Raw genomic sequence first — 20,149 nt, 5'->3', positions numbered from 1 at the left:
ACTTTTGAAGGCAATTATGTTGTAATGTTGACTAGGTACAGATAACAGTTAAAAAAATCTGCATTTCAAATGGCTCAGTATACAAGATATATCCTGGGTTTAAAAAGTACATGGAACAGACAAAGAGATCATATATACATACATATATACATAAGGTGTATATATACCCTATACCCGTGTACTTGAAGCCCCCCCCCCCAAAAAAAATCAAGACAGAAGACTCACTATATAACCCTGGCTGGCCTGAAACTCTTTATGAAGACAACCTGCCTCTACTTCCTTCCCAAGTGCTGGGAATAAAGGCATGTTCCACCACACCTGGCTTGATTTCTTTAAATAAATAAATAAATAAATAAATAAATAAATAAATAAATAAATAAATAAATAAATAATAAAGGCAAGCAAGCTAGACTTGTAGTATTCACAGCCAAGAGTCTGACGCCAGCTATCACAGAGAATCATAAAGGCAACAGTTAAAATGGTCAAACTGAAGTGGGGATGGCATGGTGGGTAAAAAGCTTAATGACCTGAATTCAGTCCTTAAAACTCACATTAAAACAAAACAAAACAAAACAGGTTCACAGGGCTGCAGTGACGGCTCAGTAATTGAAAGCACTGAATACGCTTCCAAAGGCTCCAGGCTCAATTCCTAGCACCTGAGTGGCAGCTCACAACTATTTTTAACTCCAGCTGGAAGGGATCTGACACCCTCACACAGACATGCATGCAACAAAACACCAATGCACATAAAATAAAATTTAAAAATAAACTCTCCAAGTTGTCTTCTGACACTTACATGCATGACATATTGAGCATGCATGTATTCATATGTACACATGAACATATACACGCTCTAAATAAATACAATGGGGAAGACATACCAAAGTATACTTTAAAAGAGTCAAGTCTAAAGTCTGGCATGCACTTTCAGATGTGATTCTGAAGCTGGGCTTAGCAGTGCATATTTCTAGTTCCAGTACTTCAGAGACAGAGAATCAGGCATTGAAAGACAGCCTGGGCTACACGAATCCATCTCAAAAAGGATCAAAGGGCACACACAGGAAGATGGTTCAGTTGGCAAAATATTCAGTGCATAAGCAAGAGAACCTGAGTTCAATCCTATGAAACCTCATAAAAAAGTTGGTGTGTGACATGCTAGTAATTCCAGCACTGGGGGAAAAGGGTAGATGAATATCTGGAGCTGGATGACTCCCAAGATAGGCTAATCAGCAAGCCTCAGAGCAAACACACACAGCAGATGATTCCTGAGAAACACCACCACAGACTGACCTTGAGTGGCTGTGCTTGTACACACCCCTCCACACTCGTGACCGGATACCACCCCTACTTTCTTACCCACATGGGATTCTAAAAATTCAGTAGTCCAACTTAAGGTCAGCGAGAAGCCAATAAATATCAAGCATAACTGACCCAGTGAAACCTCTTACCTTGTGATCACATGGTAGTAATAGATCTTCCCTTCAGGATCTCGGGCTGTCTTCCAGTTGGGAGGTAAAACAATCGTTTTTGGTTTTGGAGGGGAGGGAGGTGGCAGATCCAGTAGATTATTTGCTACAACCATTTCAGGCTAAAAAAAATATAAAAACATTTTTGTTCAGTGATATTTCTTTCAATATGTAATAGGGCAAAATGCCTACTTGAGCAATAAAAAAAAAGTGTAGATCTAGTTTGCCTCAAAAAGGATAAAGGAAAGGAATACTACTATGGGAACTAGTTAACAAGACAGTACAAATGAAGATCCTTAGGGACTTCCCCAAACCACAACTGAGGATATCACATCATAAAAATATTTAACTCATCATTTAGATCAACATTTGCCAGCTTTAATACAAACCAACTAGGAATGAAAAAAAAGCCAATGCTAATGGCATATAAAACTCCATATTAGAGCTTAGTGGCTAAGAGCACTTGTTTTTCTTGCAGAAAAACTGGGTTTGATGCCCAGTCCCTATATAGTAGTTAACACGTTTCCAGTTCCAGGGGATCTGATCACTTCTTGTAATCTATGTGGTACTAGACACAGACACACATAAACAAACCTGGGAAGCAGGTTGGTAACAGTTTATCTATTGTACTTTTTTCTGTACTTTTCTTAAATAGATATGAAATTTCAGCTATATTTGTTCTTACCTTAACTATACTTTTAACCATGAGTCATCTTTCCACCAATGCTGCACTTCCAAAGTCCTAACAATCACTGTAACTGACCAGAGTGATTCCCCAAAATCCATGTGTTGAAGCCCCAATGCCAATGTGACCTTAGTGGGAGACAGAGAGCCTTCACAGAGGTAATTAAGGTTCAACGAGGTCAGAAGCACCCATGAAAAAGAAGAGTACATGAGGACACTTCTGCAAGTCAAGCAGAGAGGCTCTCAGGAAAGCTTGATTTTGCTGTCACCTTTATCTTAGATGCTCAGTCTCCAGAACTGCTAAAAGGTAAATTCATACTGTTTAAGCCACTCAGTCTATAATATTTTGTAATAGCAGCCCTCATAAATTAATACAATCACGATTTGAATATATATTTTTCTGTTCCTTTTATGTAGAAGAATTACTGAAGAGTACCTTTTAGCTTTATCTTTGCTTCAACTGTTACAGAAGGACCCGAGACTCCAGATTGACATCAAATTCTTTCACTTTTAAGCAATCATGAATCTTTGAACGTTCCTAGTTTGTACATTCTTTTAGTTTATCCCTACCCAACTTATAGAGTAGCTGAAAGTTTAGACCAAACTTAAGTCTATGTAGTCAAGTAAAATTACTTTTTTCCCACCAAGCTTCTATGTCTGTTAAGATTAAAAAAATTGACTATTAAATTACTAATCCTTCCCCTGTCTAGAAACAGTTCTGTCCTTCCTCAAATCAAATCCTTAAATACCTTATTTTTTTTTCCTTTCTTTTTGAGATGTTTGACCTAGAACTCACTACATATCTTAAATAGGCTTAAGTCAGCTCACCTACAGCAAATGCTAGATTACAGGCATTAGCATTAGCATTTTATCTAGGCTCTGCCCCAGGTACCTGTTAACAGCTAGGTGTGCCTGAATCACTATAAAAGGGGCTGCTTGCTCCTGCCTCTCCTCTTCCCCCCCACACTGTCCCCTTTCTCCTGCTCCTCCCCTGCTCTTGGTGCTCAGCCTCTTCTCTCTCTCTCTCCGTTTCTACTACCCTCTTAACTCCCTCCCCATGCCCTGAATAAATTATTCTGTACGATACCATTGTGTAGCTGGTCCCTCAGGAGGAAGAGATGCCCCACACCTAACTGCACATCCACCCAACAGATTGCTTCTCTTTATTTTAAAAAGTACAAGCCACCACACAAAGCTTATCAGTGTTTTTTTTTCTTTTATAGTGAAGCTAAAGTTTGACTTCTTTGAATATAATTTAAAGTATGGTGGTTAGAATATGAATGGTCTCCATAGGCTCATATAATTTAACTGCTTAGAAGGTACAGCGGTGTTGGAGTGTGTCACTGGAGCAGGCTCTGACATTTCAAACATCCATACCTAGCTCAGTGTTTCCCTCTCAGTCTTTAGATCAAGATGTAGCTTTTAGTTACTGTTCCAGCACCATGCATGCCGCAATGTTTTCTTGGCATCGTGATAATGGACTAACCCCCTGAAACTGTAAGACAGCCCCAAACAAAATGCTTTCTTTTATAAAAGCCACCTTGATTATGGTATCTTTTCATAGCAATAAAACATTTGACTAAGATAGAACTTGGTACCAAGGAACAGGATATTGTACGACAGGCCTTGGCCAAGCTACTTGGTTTGTGCAACATGACTCTGAATTAGGAAAACAGTTAAATACTTTAAGCAGGGCTTAATGGGAAATTGGCAAAGATAGGATGCCAAGAGCCATGTAAATGATGACTGCCCAGCTCAAGAGGTTTCAGAGAAAAAAATTAGAAGGTGGCCTAGACCATTCTTGTCTTTTTTGGGGGGAAGGAGGAATGTCGCTGCCCTTCAACTCACTTATGTAGTCCAGGATGGTCCTGAACTGCCTTCAGAGTACTGGGACTATAGTTATATATACCACCATTCCCAACCTTGTGTCTAGAAAAATTACTTTAAAAGTTAGTAATATAAGATTATTCAGTATTAATAACAAAAAGGATCCCACTCAGTATATGTGATAGTAATTTCAAAGCAAGTGTGACACTTCATGGTAGCCAGGTAAAATGAGTGGCCATATAAAATTACAAAAACTACTGGAAAAAAAATTTTTGTAAAGACATATACAGCCAATGAGAAAGTAAACAAGTGAAATATTTCTTACTGGCTGTAAGGACTGAGGCTGCCCTGGTGCAACTATTGTAGTCACGGCTGCAGTTGGCTGTACCACCACTCCCTGTGGGTGAGCTGTGAAAATCTGCTGTCCCTGGATATACTGAAGATTTGGCTGGGCATAACTCTAGAAGACAAAACAAACAAAGTCATAACATTTCTCTGGATCATATTATGTGAGACATTATCTGACTTCCAATATGATACAAGCTTTAAAAAAGTATTTCTTATATAAAATATTTCAGTTCAAAGATATATAGCACTTTTGTTTCAAACATGAAACTTTTTGGTTTTCTGTTTGGTTGGTTTTTGCAATAACAGTCTCATTATATAGCTCTGGCTAGTCTTGAACTCAGACAGACATTCTCCTGCCTATCTTCTGAGTGCTGGGATTAAAGATGTCTATCACCAGATAACCCACTAACTTAAATCTCACGGCAATGCACAAGTAAATACACAAACTTTTCTTCTTTTAATTCATGAAGTGCCTAACTGTTTACTCTCAGGGAAACAAGTGGTACTCCGGGGATCTAGTCATACACAAGACACATACATACCCCCTCTGTACATTCTGCTCTTTTTGGGAAGTACTCTGACTTTTTTTTTAATAGTTCAGTCTGGCTTTGAACTCATAAACTTGCCTCAGTCTTTTAAATGTCCTGAATTATAAGCACATACACCACATACAACTTTAGTAAGGTCCTTTGTTACCAACTAGTAAAATTTAATTTGTTGTTTTAACACAGTAAGGACAACATCAGTGAGTCACAGTATAAGAAGATAATCAAATATTAAGATTCAATTCTTGTTTTTAAGCTTTTGGTAATATATAATACAAAGACCGCAGAATATAATGAATCAAAAATTGATAATGTACACTGATATGAATCCAGAAAACCCTTCCAGCTCTAACGGCAGGTATTTGCCTCATAAGAGCTGGGCTGTGGAGGAGAATGCCTTTAATCCCAGCACTCAGGAAACAGGCAAGTATCTCTGAACATTAATAAGGAAACTATCCATAGAACTTCATGGAGTTTCTAAGAATTAATCATCAGGTAGTTAGTATAAAAGTTTTTAAAGATATCTTAAGTATCCAAATGTATAGTTTAAACTCTTCAAAGATAATCTAACAAAGGAAGTGTTCCTAATTAACATTTTCTGCTGAGATGAGGCTTCGTTTTTCACTGGCAATGGTCCTTGGGTCATATTCTCTGCCTCTTTGTAAAATGAATCCAAACTTTCCTTGAACAGAATGTGATATTGGAATATAGTTTGATATTTTAAATCATAGGTTAATAATAGAAGATTGAACTTCCAATGAGAATGCCCCTCATCAGAAAATCAGCCTGGGCTCAGATCCCAAATCAGAGTAAAGTAACAAATATGCCATCAAAAAGACTTAAACTTAATATACACACCCAGATAATAATCAGAAGTCAATAAAAATAAAAGTTACCAGCAGCAAAAGATTATCAATGTTTAAAAGACTATATAAGCACCAAGTTACTACATATACAGGTACATTTTTACATGCTGGTAGTCCTGACTTCAGTTTACTGTTATGGAGTAACCAGAGGCAGTAAATTGGTTAACTCAATCTTTTGTAGCCCAGTTAAACACCAGATAGTGCAGAAAACTGTTAGAAAGAAAAGGGAAGAAAAGAGAAAATCTGGCTTGCCTTCCAAATTAATTTATTAGCAAAATCTGGTAGCTTTGTCTTTATGTTCTTTCACATGGATATCATGTAAAGCTAACTATGCTCGTGGGTAGATTACTCAACAATCTTCTAATTGGTCTACCTTGCCCTTTCATTATTTTCTTTGCTAGAGCAATCAAAGTGATCCATTTAATTATTATGTTAGGTAATACTCTAAGACCATCTTAAATAATTATATTACTCAGAAAAAGTAAAAAAAAAAAAAAAATCCTTCCAGAATTTGTAATCTTAATTTATTTCCTACAGGATGGATTTTATAATCATCCAACATATAATTTGTGTTAAAAGCATTTAATGTCAACTTTACAAAACATTTTAAAAGCTAGATCAAAACAATTGTCCTACTCCCAGCTCTTTGAAAACAGGATCTCACTATGTGGTCCAGGCTGGCCTTGAACTCATTATTCTCTGACTCAGAGTCCCACCATGCAGCGATTATAAACCATTCCAAGCACAAACACCAATTTAGAGAAAACAAAAAACATCCCCGCCCCAAAAGCCCCAACAGTTCCCAGGAGAAAATATGTTAGTTCTAGAGAAAATAAGAAGCCAAGCATACAAGCATACAATGGGAGTAGGGAAGACCTAATACTTTAGAAGCTAATTCCTTGACCCTTAGATGATCATAAAAATTTGCCTGACTAGATATCTAAGGTTCACCATACAGAAAGTCTAAAGATTTAGTGTCAGATACATTAGAACGGATGCCACAAGCATCTATGAGCTTTCTGACATGGGTGCTGAGAACCAAACTCAGGTCTTCTAGGGACTCAGCAAATGTTCCTAACCACTAAGCCACTTTTGCAGCTCCATGCAGAAGTTTTCAGGTTTATTGCAAATTTAACTTTTGCATACCACATATTATTGTATCATTATGAGTATCACAATTTATAACTTTCAGTATCTTATGTGTTGTTCTGGTTTGAACATCTTAGAGCTTAAGGCCACTTATGAGAGATTGTAACTCTGGCCCAGATAAGAGATGAACTTCACAGCATATTACTGTTAACATTTCCTTCAGCAGTAAAGTAACAATAAATAAGCATAATAACTATGACTAAAGATTTTTAAATTCATCATTAATACTATCTACCATTTCAATGCAAAAAAATTTAAATTACTTTAAGGCATTTTGTCATTTTACAGATGAGGAAACAAAGACTCAAGAATACATGCATTTTCTCCAAATATAGTAGATGATAGCTGAGAGTCAAAATAAACACCAACCATCACCATGCTACATGTTTCTCATTACACAATCCCCTAAATCACTTCCAATCAACTAATTCAAAGAGGGGAGAGAATCCACTTATACCACTCAGGTGACTCACACCTTTAGTCCCAGAACATGGGAGTCAGAGGCAGGCGGATCTCTTGAGTTTGAAGGCAGCCTGGTCTACAGAGCAAGTTCCAGAACAGTCTATTACAAGACTATTACAGAGAAACCCTATCTCAAACAAACAAAAAGACAAAACAAAGTATATTTAAGTAAACTAAGAATTCAACAAGTATATTTCCATTATAGATTATAGTGGTAAAGCCTTCGTAATGGCTCTCCAGTGATTACTACCACCTGGTATGCATGCATACTCCTCCCAGGCAGTCTCCTTTATTTCCCTGTGTGAACACAATATAGCAAAGTAATAGGAACTGTGGGTAGTAGTCCTACTGGGAAGCCTCGGTTGTGAGTAAGCTGCAAAGTAAATCCTCCATCCTAATCTAGCCTCCAGATGACTACAATCCTAGAAAATAGCTTGACTCTAATTCCGTGAACCATGATCCAGACCACCAAGGTAAGTTGCTTCTAAATTCCTTACTCATGGAATCTGTGACAAACTACTGTCATAAGTTATTACATAGTAGATAACTGATAGATACACAATGGATCCAAGGTCTAGAGATATAATGTACTGGGAGAATGCCTAACAACTTTATGCAAAAGGCCCAAGCACCAAGAAACAAACAAATAACCAATGGGAAGGCTTCTTTTTTCATATCAGATTATCTTCTCAAGTGAAATAAAGTTAACAACAGGATTTCTCTTTTACCAGATTTAATTAGCACGGCATTAAAAGACTTTAAAATACAAAAAAGGAATTCCACCATTAATTACCTGCACAATCGGAGGAGTTGTCTGTGAATAAGGAGAGGTCACACCGTAGACAGTTGAACATGTCTGTCCTTGATAATATATGGTTGCTTGAGATTGTGCAGGAGAATACTGCTGTTGTACACTGACAGACTGTTGGTTTGAATCCCAGACATTGTAATTCTGTCCTTGGACTGGGCCTGGAGCTTGTACTGGCATCACAGGAACATTGGAGTCTTGGTGTACCACACTTTCATTCTGAGCTACGTACTGTGAACTGGAAACTTCTACAGAGGGTGCCACATGTGGTGTCACTGGCACTGATGGAGGGGCAGCAAGGGATTCTGTAGAATGTCCTACCAAGGGCTGAGCATGATCATAAGAAGCAGGGGAGCACACAGGGTCCATGCTAGGTGTGGGCAGAAGCACCTTTCCAGCATTAGGGTTGCTGGGATCCACATAGGCTTGCATGGGATAGCCTGGTGGATACCCAGCAAAGGGGTGATGAGAGGCATTATATCCCAGAGAGTCAAAGGGTAGTGGTGATGTCATCCCCAAGTTCTGCATCTGTTGCTGTTGCTTCTGAGCCTCCCTCTGTGCTACCTCTTGCTCAAACAACTTCCTGCGCTCCTCTGTAGAAAGTTTGTTTCGATCTTTAATTCGTACTTTCTTTTTAGAAGTTGGTGTATCATATCTACAAAGAAAATAATACCACAAAAGGTCACCAAGCATGGACATCATCAAAACATTTATAAGACAGTAAGTCATTCATGAAGAAACCACTAACCACATCAAGTCTAATTTGACATTGCCTAAAATTCACACTCAAAATTAGTAAATGGGGGTTGTTTTATTGCTTAAATTTAATAGCCAGCACTACACAAACAAACAAAATAAGGGGGCTGGAAAGATGCTTTAGCAGTTCAATTCCCAGCACTCCTCTCAGGTAGCTCACAACTGCCTGTAATTCAGGCTCTAAGAAGATCCAATGCTTCGGCACAGATACACACAAATCTTTAAAATAAATGGGGTTGGGAAATATAGCTCAGTGGAGTGTGTCTGTCTACCATGTACAAAGCCAGGTATCATAAAACAATCAATCCCAGGTACCATAAAACAAACAAAAAGGAATCTGGCAGCTAAAGAGAAGCCCCATGAAATCCAACACTTGAGTACTTCTACCAGCATTCCCGACCTTAAATGTCTCAAGTAGTGACACCAGCTTCCTATTCTTCCTTAGGGCTGAGGCAGATTCCATAGACACAAATAAAGGTTTTAAAAACACAGGATAAAACCTATTTCTTTGTAAATAAATGAAAAAATGAAGAAAAGAAAATGTGACATGAGCCAAGAAATGGTTGTCCAGTGGAAATATCTGATCTTGATCCTCAACACATTAAACTAATAAATAAACAAATGGAAAAAGTATTTTATGTGATTAAATGCTAACTGTAATACCCTATTACTGAATGATCTGTATTAAAACTTACCAGTAAAATCTTATACTTATACTAATATCTAGAAGATATTAATTCCAAAAGCCTGTGTGTGTGTGTGTGTGTGTGTGTGTGTGTATCTGTCTGTCTGTCTATCCATCCTATATTTTGAAACAAGAGTCTCACTATGTAACCCTGCTAGCCTGGAACTTGCTATGTAGACAGACTAGACTGGCTCTGAACTTTGAACAATCCTCCTGCTACTGTCATATAAATGCTGGGATTATAGCTGTAAGCCACCATGACCAGTCTTAACTTTTAAAAAAGATACTGCTTTTTTTTATTTAAATAAGCCTTTCTTTCATTTATGTACTTATTTCATGAAGTGGGCTCACTTAGGTGTCCTCTCTGAGCTATCTTGGCGGCCTCATCTTTCTTAACTAAAGAGTTTTATACTCATATAATGAATTTTAGTTTTGCACTCTCCCCTTCCTGACATTCTTCTCTTTCTTTCCCTAATAAGTCCTCCTCCTTAAAAAAGATAAAAAATAAAAAAATTCTATCCTATCCTATCCATCCACCCATCTAGTGTGCACATGGTGTGTATATGCACTACGAACCACAGCACTTCACCCTGTAAGGATTGCGTCCCTCGTCTCACTATATGGGGCCCAGGAACTTGTTTGGATTTGCTCAAAAAAGAGAAACTCACTTGGTCACTTACCTGTCATCTGGTCTTTTTGTTCCCCGCTCATACGCAGAAGAGGGTGGTGACAGCGAGCCCCGTCGTTTCCTTTTCTCTTTATTTTGAGACTGCTTGTCTGGGTCTCTCTCTCTCGACCTGTTAGGAGTCTTTGGAGCTGTTTGATCTCTGAAGGTGGCAGCAGCATCTCTTCCTCGTTCAGTTGCTAGAAAGATAAGTTATTTATTTTAAAGTTTATTTTAGTAGGGAAATAACATATTAATTATATAACAAAACTTCTATTCAAAAAGGTAAATGTATGAACTCTTCCCTCATCAAGTCATGACTTTGAATTTTAGAGCTTCTAGTTTTTAGTGCTTAACATTGAGAAATCAAAACCCAATTCATATTTCCTTATTCTAAGCCTGAGACTAAGCAAGAAAATTCCACATGCAATAAAGAAAAGGTTGCTTATGGAAAAATAAAAACTGCCCAGACCGTCTTCTTATTGTTCTTTATGGTTCCATGTAGGAAATCAGGCTACGAAGAGAATAAACCATTAGAACTTAAAAGATATGCAAAAGAGAGAACAATGAAGTGAAAGATATTGCACAGGTCTTCAAGGAATCAGAGCCTAGGCTTGTAAAAAATAAGGTTAAAGTTATTAACACATACAATGGCCTTTTCACTTTAGCAACACTGGCTAAATGTTAGAAGGGATTCAAGAAACCAAACACAGCCCCAAGAACTGAGTCCATTTCTTCAGTTCACTAAAGTTTGTTAGGAACACAGGCAGAAACGTCAGGACACTGACAGTACCATGGGTCTTGTGCTTATGTGCTCTCTAAACAAAGACTCTGAGCTTCAGTAGACACTGCCTTCTTGAGAATCTAAGACTTTTTTCTCCTTTTCCTTTTTGAGAAAGAGTTTCTCTGTGTAGCCCTGGCTGTCCTGGAACTCACTCTGTGACCAGTCTGGCCTCAAATTCAGAGATATGCTTGTTTCAGCCTCCTGAGTACTGGGATTAAAGGTATGCACCAACACTCACACACACCTACACCTCTACATATGACTAGCTAGAGGTAAATACTGCTTCATATACCTATAGCAATATAGATTTAAAATGTCTATTTTGGGTTGGATAGATAGCTCTGTAGTTAAAACAGCACTTGCTGTTCTTGCAGAAGACTTAGGGTCCAGTTTCAGTACCCATGACAGCTCACAACCATGTGTAACTCAAGTTCTAGGGAATCTGGTACTCTTCTCTAGCCTGAGGGCACAGGTACACATAGATACTACACGAATACACATGTAGACAAAACACCCATAAAGATAAGAGTGATTCTTTAAAAAGAAGGTGTGGAGCTGGAGAAATGGCACAATGAGTAAGAACACTTGCTGCTCTTGAGCAGAACCAGGGTTCAGTCCTTAGCACCTATATGGTTGCATGCCACCAACCCTAACTCCAGAGTCTTTCCTGGCCTCCCACACGCGTCAGGCACATGCATTGTAAACAGACACGGATATAGGGAAAACGTTCATATACACACCTAAGAAAACAATTTTTTAAAAGAATGCCTCCTTTAAGGCCACAAGAAAAGCTCAGTAGTAGAGTGCTTGTCTAACACGTGAGAAGTCTTGGGTTCAACCCCCCAGCACTGAAGGAGCAAGAAAGCAAACAAACCAACAAGAATCGCTATTCTAGAGGGACAAATGAATGAAAGCTAAGTTACCAAAGCAACAACATAGGCAGTATAAAAAATATCTCCACTGGAAATACCCACTAAGAAAGAACATAGGTGCAAGTTCTCAAATTATCACAACCAATGTTTCATTTTTCTATGTATGTTTATTTCAAATAGAAGGAAACTAAAGTCCTTGTAGGTTATCTCCACAATTATGTAAAGAATTCTTGCAAAGCTACCTATACAAGTGTTCTTCAACCTACCTGTGCTCTCCTTTTCAGTCTGACTTTTCTTTGGAATTCGATATACCTCCTGCAAAACAAAAAACAAAAAACAAAAAACAAAAAAAAAAAAGAGTTAATAGTGTGAGGTGATAAGATTATTGCTTTGAAACTGAAAACAAAGCTACGGAAAAGGCCAGGAAAACACACTACAAGGAAAAATTGATTGGTAATTAAATATTTTCCAAAACTTAATACATTTGGCTTTAAATAAAATAGGATCTGGCCTGATGAAAATGAATAAAAGAAGATATATATGCATATATTTCACCAAGGTTACATTATATTTTTTCCTTTCCTTTTGGTTTTTGAAGGCAGGGTTTCTCTGTGTAGCTCTGCTGTCCTGGAACCAGTACTGTAGACCAGGCTGGCTTCAAACGCAGAGATCCACCTGCCTCTGCCTCCCAGATGCTAGGATTAAAAATGTGTACCACCACAACCTAGCCAGTTGGTTGTATTATCCCACTAGTGATATAGCACAATAAACGACTGTGCCAAGAATCTACTTCCTGAGGATTTTAATTCTTGAATGCCTTCTGCATATATATTCGTGCAAAAATAAGAGAGAAGTTGTGGATTGATGTCTATATGCAGGTGAGGACAGGCACAAGGTAAGGAAAGGCCTGTGATTGGGCAGTGAAAAAGAAAAGTGGGGACAGTTTTGAGTGGAAGGAGAGATAGGAGAGGAAAAGAGACCAAGATGGAGGAGGAGAAGGATGAAACTACCCCTGTGTGGTTTTAAATAGCCACAGGTAGCTATGAATATCTTATAAAGAATAAATAATTACAGGACAAGTCTTATCTAGGTGGACAGTTTATATCAATATCAATTGGCTCTGAGTTTATTGTGTGGACATTTTATAGAGTGGAAATTTACTGATATAAATCTGTCTGATAAATTACAAGTTTCTACAGTTTTGATTTTGTTGGGTTACAGAAGGGCAGTGCTGCTGGGGCCAGAGAGCAGCAGGAGGTAGCATGATGTGGTGCCTGGAACCATCATTTCTTCTTAATATTTATGACTACAAGAAGTCATCTATAGTTTCTTTACTGAGTGTATTCTTAGGGACAATCCTAATGTCTCATGTACCATTCACATTAAGAGCAGTAACTCAGTTAAAAACACTTTGAAGATTACATGTATAAAGACAATACCTGCTATTCAGCAACTTTTTTTTTTCTTTTTTTTAATCAACATTTATTTTTATGTATATGAGTACACTGTCACTGTCTTCAGACAGACCAGAAGAGGGCATCAGATCTCATTACAGATGGCTGTGAGCCACCATGTGGTTGCTGGGAATTGAACTCAGGACCTCTGGAAGCCAAGTCAGTGCTCTTAACCGCTATTCAGCAACTTTTATTCATGTTCATTTAAAGAAATTTAGGGTCTTTGCAAACACTAGACAATTCAATGTATTTTCTATGGGTGCAAAATCAACCTTGCTTAATGACCAAATTATCTACTTTCATAAGGCTGTGAAGGAGAAAGAGAAGAATAAGGAATGAACACTATTATTAGGTCAGCAATACTCCCAAAATGGCATCTAATATTGTACCAAATTGATCATGAAAAATATAAACTATGTTTTATGCCTTGAATATGTTTACTTACTGGTAATTTCTAAGAACATACTTTGCTGGTTGGTCAATCCCACACTATTCTATTCTACCAGGAAATAGATGGGTGTAATTAGTTCTTACCCAGCTATTGACTAAAGTGAGCCAATTAATTATGAGCCTACACATTCTTAATGGTATTCAATGATTCTCTCCCTTTATAACAATTGTGTAATATTAACCATCCCCATGTAGCCTGGATATCACCTATGTGACCCAGTGATCCAATATTGAAAAGGTACTCCAAGAAAACCAAACTCATTTCACACTAATTTAATATTTGGGGAAAATGAGCAATGTCCATATTAGACAAATGAAGGTTTGAGATGAAATATTTAATAGAGCATGGTGGCATACACCTTTAATCCCAGCATTTGGGAGTCAGAGGTAGGCAGATCTGAGTTTGAGGCCTGCTGAATGAAATACATAGTGAGTTCCAGGACAGCCAGAGCGAGAGAGTGAGACATGTCTTGAAGACAAAAGGGAAACCTTGGGGTGGAGAGCGCTCTCCAACATTTTATGCTCACCAACAGATTATCCAATAGATTATTATAATTTTACCTGTGTACTTATCCTACATATGATGTGTCATGCTTAAATGTTTCACATGTATTATCTAATTTGAGCTTCAAAGCAAACTTTGAGTAAAAGTAGCAGCCCAGTGGCGCACTGCTGGCTTAGCAACTCACTTGGAAGTTTGGCTACTACGTGCTCAAGACTCAAAGACACTTACCTGCGTGACTAGATGACACACAATATAGCTGATAGCATTATGTTGGTACAGAGATAACGCTAAAACTAATGCACAAATGCAGATTCCTCCATTCCATTAACCCCTGGGATCCTCCTTCCTATGTTCAATGACTTTCATTAGAACTATGATTCTGTACCACAGCTGCAGAATACCTCCAGGAAGCCTTTTATATTAGCCACACCCAAGACAAACTAAATCTTAAAAATCCTTTGTAAAAAGCTCCTCATATAAGTGATGCACAGAGTGAAAGGTGAGACCCAATAACTACTAACGGCTTTTGCTCAAAGGCTTTCATACTTCCTAGCAAGAGAGATTCTGGGGGGAAATTGCCTTGGTTCAGAACATCTAGGCTCTTTTTTCCTGAGCTGCTTTTGCTTGTTGAGAAGACACATTTCAATTTGCTATTCTACTCTTAGAGACCCCAATAGTCGTTTGGTCGTCAGTTTCGAGCTATGGGCCCTGGGTCAGGGATAAAGGCAAGAAGAAAAAAGCTGACACTAGTAGCTCTGGTTTCTCTATTCCACTGAATAACCACATTTGGAGAAGAGTGGATAAAACTACTACTTATCAGCAACCACCAATTAATCTGAAGAAGTTTAACAAGTGTTTTAATATACTATGTAAATTTAGGTACTCAAAAAAACACTATATTCATTCATAAAGAATACTTAGATATTCCAAGGGCCCAATTGCAGAAAACACAACTTCGTTCTTTGCCGTAAGATCCTGACACTGTAATAATACTCATGAAAACTACTTATAATTAAATATTGTACAGACTTCAAAAGGTGGTCCATTCTATGATGGTGGTATATGTGCCATAGAAAATTACTACACAAGATTATATCAATTGTTAACCTGAAAATATATTCTGAGGTCAGCAAGATGGCTCATCATGTTAAGGGTATCTCTGAGTTCCATTCTTAGGACTCAAATAATAGAAGAAAAAAAATGACTGCAGGGAAAACTGTCCTCCACATATGCACACACACCCACATGCCACTTTTTAAATTATGTGTATATGCGTGCATAGGAATGGATACATGATACAAAAGCCCTAGAGACCAAAGGTATTGAATTCCCCTAGAGTTGGAGTAATAGGTGGTTGTGAGTCACCAGGTATGTGTGCTGGGAATAGAATTCAGAATAGAATATCAAGGGCCATCCATGTTCTTAGTTACTGGGTCATCTCTCCAGCCTAAACTACAGGTTTGTCTTCAAATATATATTTCTTACATTCACAAAATACATCACTACCATTAACTATTGACAATTTAACTGTAGTATACATGATTGTAGTAATGATGACACCTAAAATTTTATCAGTGTATACCCAAGATTAGAAGTTAACTAACTTAAACTTCTACTTTATGAAGGCAAAACCACATGGCAAACTATACCTACTCCCTCCTATTCAATCTTTGAATAAGGAGACTGAACTAAAAATGAAATGGACTATACAAAGTCCCATGATATTTTAAAAGATAAGAAGGAAGCAGCCTTGTGAAAACTACTGTGAAATTTTTTAGGATCATGCATTAGCCTGACTAATAGGGAACTCTACCAGGAATGATGTCATAGTGATAATAATAACAACTATAATAATAATAATGTCACAGTTATAGGTCACTAAAGAAATATCTGAATTGTGCTTCCTCACACTGACCCTCAAAATAGAATCATTTTATCTCAGTCAAGAGGCTGGCATATTATAAGACAATACTATACACGGGGTGACCTGGCTGTGTTTAACCCTTAAAAAAAAACTTATTTACTCACTCCATCCAATACTGATAATATTCTTTTTCATTTCTTTAATGTGTAAATAGTGCTCCCAACCAAGACACACATATACATTTAAGCTGTGACTGCTATGAGCTAAGAACAGATCTAATTTGCTAATGATTAAAATAAAAGCAACACCACAATCTAAAAGCATATACTTTGTATACTTGAGGAAGTTTAGGGTAATCTTAGCTATACAGCAAGTTCCAAGCAAACCTGAGCTTCTTGAGACTATTTTAAAACAAACACATACCCAGAAGGATGGCTGAGACTTGCTTCTGTTTTAAGTCTCACATATTTTTAACACTAAAGAAGAGGCTATTCCTACATATATATTACATGCAAAACAGACTAAAGAAGTAACTATCCTGGATCTGACATCAACCAAGTCGAGATTTTATACAAAAGGCAACCCGTTTTTGGTTTTTGTAGACAGGTTGCCCACAATGCAAGCTGACCTGAGGCTGAGTGAAGCTGAGGGTGACCCTGAACTACTGCGGCTCCTGCCTCCACTTCCAGAGTGCTAGGGTTATTCTGTTGACAGAAAAGCTAACTCATCATTTTCCTTCAAACCAAAACATTTTTAAGTAGCAGTTTTCAAGAAAACTAATTCAAATTTTGCCTGGGACAAATGTTCAAAATCATTCAATTATTGAAATATTATTAATCACAATATTTCTGATGCCAAAAGTTCTAGAAGACAAATTTAAGATGTCTACCTGAATGCTTTATCCCTAACTTGAAACAAGAATTATCCCAGGCAGTTATTAAACTGGGAGATGTGTTTAAGTGTCTAGATATTTTCTAGTTTTTGTGAAAATGTACCCACATTTGAGTAACAAATCTATATATAGAAAAGAATCTAGAGTAAGAGTAAATAAACTCTAGATTTAAAAATGTGATGAGGATTAAGACAATGAGTTAATGTAAAAATGAAAGAAAATATAACCAAAGGGGTTATGAGTCTCCACCAAAAACAGAATAAAGTCAAGTCCTGACCCTCAAGCTTCTGTGCCAAACACTTCACTACCTGGGCCATCTCCACAAAACTTGTTTGTTTTTGTTGTTGTTTTATTTTTGAGACAGAGTTTCTCTGTGTAGCCCAGGCTGTTTTTGAGGTCCACCTTGCCTTTGCCCCTCCAGTGCTGTGATTAAGGTGTGTGCCACCACCACCCAGCCATATTTTTCTAAGACCAAGTCTTGCTTTACCAAATGAGAGGCTGAAAAACAAAGTTAAAGAATACCAAAAGTTCTACATCTTAAAAAAAGAACATCCAATATGTCAAAAGAAAAAAAAATTCCCTGGAAGAAAAAAATAACGAAGGACCCAAGTTCAATTCCCACAACTGTAAGTGGCTCAGAACCTCAAATAATGATGCTCTTGATGCTTCAAGGGGTTTGACACTTCTGCCTCCTCTGGCACAAGCACTCCCAAGCGCGCACACACATGCACACACACACACACACACACACACACACACACACACACACACACACAATATATATATATATATATATATATGTATGTATATATATATATATATATATATATGTATATATATATATATATTTAGTAATAAAAAAAGAACTAAAGAAGTAATAAAAAAAAAAGAAGAAAAGACTATGAGCTAAAAAGACATCACTCTTATCTCATGACAATAGAATTTGGAGATACTATGATACTGAAATTCCATCAATGGGCAGGGGGTGCAGCTTAATACTAGGCAGGTAGTATGCTTGACTGGTATTTGCAAAACTTATGTACCACACAGTCAGGTATGGCAATAAGAGCCTACCATCCCAGCACTTGGAAGGTGAAATGAGGATGATCATAAGTTCACAGTCATCCTCAGCTATACAAATACGATATTTGAATTTGAAGTCAGAGATAAAAAGGAAGGAAAAAAAGCTTCAGACTTCAGTAGTGACATTGTAAGCTAGAAAAGTCAATAGAGCTTTTTTGAGGGGAGGGCTCAGGGGAGTAGGATAGAAATTGAAGCCAGGTCTTTGACCATATTAGATGCATCGTCTACCACTAAACACACTACAAGTCCAGTACCTTCATTCTAAAGAAAATTTAACTTTAAAATGATAACTATATGTCTGCCCAGGAAAAAAAAAAAAAAAGAAAGAAAGAAAAAAGAAAAGAAATTAAAGGTGTTTCTTAGATTTGTAAGGATTTGAAACTGATTCTTCCAGAAGACAATTCTAAAAACCTACAATGACTGTGGATATTCTGAGATTTAAATTCTAGATTTTGTGCTACACATAATTGTCAACCCTGTGCACTATACCATTATATCAGGTGGCTAAAGTTGTGCATACAGGCACAGTCATAAAGTTAAATGGTGCCCCCAGTGGTGGCACATCCATTTAATCCCAGCAGAAGAACATGGGTTGGAGATCAGCCTGCTCTACAGAGCAAGTTCTAAGAGAGCCAGGGATGCACAGAAAAGCCGTCTCCAAAAAACAGAAAAAAGAAAAGGAATGAAAGGAAAAAGTTGAGCTAGTATAACTAGGTTGAGGAATATGGGTGTTAATAACGACCTAGCAATGTATAAGTATGCACTGTTAAAGAAAGGGATCCACATGCACGGATATAATAGGGTACTGATTGTGTATATATATATACAACCAAATACCAAAGTTCTATAAAAATATTCTTTATACCTAGTACAAAATACAAATGTAAAAAGCAGGTTGGGTGTGGTGGCAAACAAGACAGAGGCAGGCAGACCTAAATTCTAAATCATCCAGGTCTACAAGAGTGAGTTCCAGGCCTAGCCAGACTACACAATTACAGAAAATTTAAAAAAAAATAAAAAAATAAAAAGCTGGCAATAGGGCTGTAGAGATGGCTAAGTGGTTAACAGCACTGACCCAGCTCTTCCAGAGGTCCTGAGTTCAATTCCCAGCAACCACATGGTGGCTCACAACCATCTGTAATGGAATCTGGTGCCCTTTTCTGACGTGCTTGAAGACAGTGCACTCACATAAAGTAAATCTTTAAAAAAAAAATGTTGGCCATATATATGCATTATATATATATATATATATTTCTTTCTGGAAAGATGTACCAAAAAAATCATAGTTGACTGCCTGAGATAGGGGGAAAATTAAAAAAAAAATATGCATACAACAATCAGCTTGACTTGATTTCTTATAAATTCTAAGAAAAGGATCGCACACCTCTAAGCCAGCTCTAGGTATAGTACCAAAGGATTAGTGTTGCACACCATACATCTTATTGGTGAAGACCTGGTTACTTATAAGGCAACTGCTAAGATGCTGATGTTTAGCAACGCCCTCTTCTTTGTACTTTGACTGAAGCTTGTTTTTCTTACCCTCTCCTCCTTGGGTTCCTCCCATCTTGACTACAAAGAATCTACCTTAGTAATACTTGCTCTTATTCTCTCTATATATGCTGGACTTAAGTTAACTCATGAAGCACTGAAAATTAATAGCTGGGAATTGGAGAGATAGCTCAGCAATAAAGAACACTAACCGCTCTTCTACAGGTCCTGAACAATTCCCAGAAATCACAGAGTTGCTTACAACCATTGGTAATGGGATCTGATGCCCTTTTTGGTGTGTCTGAAGACAGCTACAGTGTATTCACATACATAAAATAAATAATTTTTTAAAAAAGAAAAGAAAGTTAATAGCTAATACAGTTCCTGCTACCAAAGATCCAAAGGCCAGTACAAAATACTTAGGCAGGAAAGAAAACAAAAGCACATGGAAATAAAATTGTAATCATTAATGGGTTAAATGTTTCTCCAATTTTAGA

The 20,149-nt window shown here is 37.4% G+C and overlaps 1 protein-coding gene across 2 annotated transcripts in view; it reads right to left on the bottom strand.

Moving 5' to 3' along the window:
• SETD2 (SET domain containing 2, histone lysine methyltransferase) overlaps positions 1-20,149 on the bottom strand; it is a 79,544-nt gene that overhangs the window by 14,846 nt on the left and 44,549 nt on the right. For both annotated transcript variants that reach the window (XR_013975457.1, XM_080934037.1), the window contains 5 exons: positions 12,183-12,231; positions 10,277-10,460; positions 8,141-8,810; positions 4,303-4,437; positions 1,449-1,588 (listed from right to left, as the gene is read on the bottom strand). Coding sequence is in view for 1 of the 2 variants with exons in the window: in XM_080934037.1 (XP_080790163.1) it covers positions 1,449-1,588; positions 4,303-4,437; positions 8,141-8,810; positions 10,277-10,460; positions 12,183-12,231 (1,178 nt within the window). In the remaining variant the exon portion in view is untranslated. The remainder of the gene's footprint in view (positions 1-1,448; positions 1,589-4,302; positions 4,438-8,140; positions 8,811-10,276; positions 10,461-12,182; positions 12,232-20,149) is intronic.

This window comes from Micromys minutus (assembly GCF_963924665.1).
Source record: "Micromys minutus genome assembly, chromosome: 21".
Lineage (NCBI taxonomy): Eukaryota > Metazoa > Chordata > Mammalia > Rodentia > Muridae > Micromys > Micromys minutus.
This window is presented reverse-complemented; position numbering and strand designations above follow the sequence as displayed.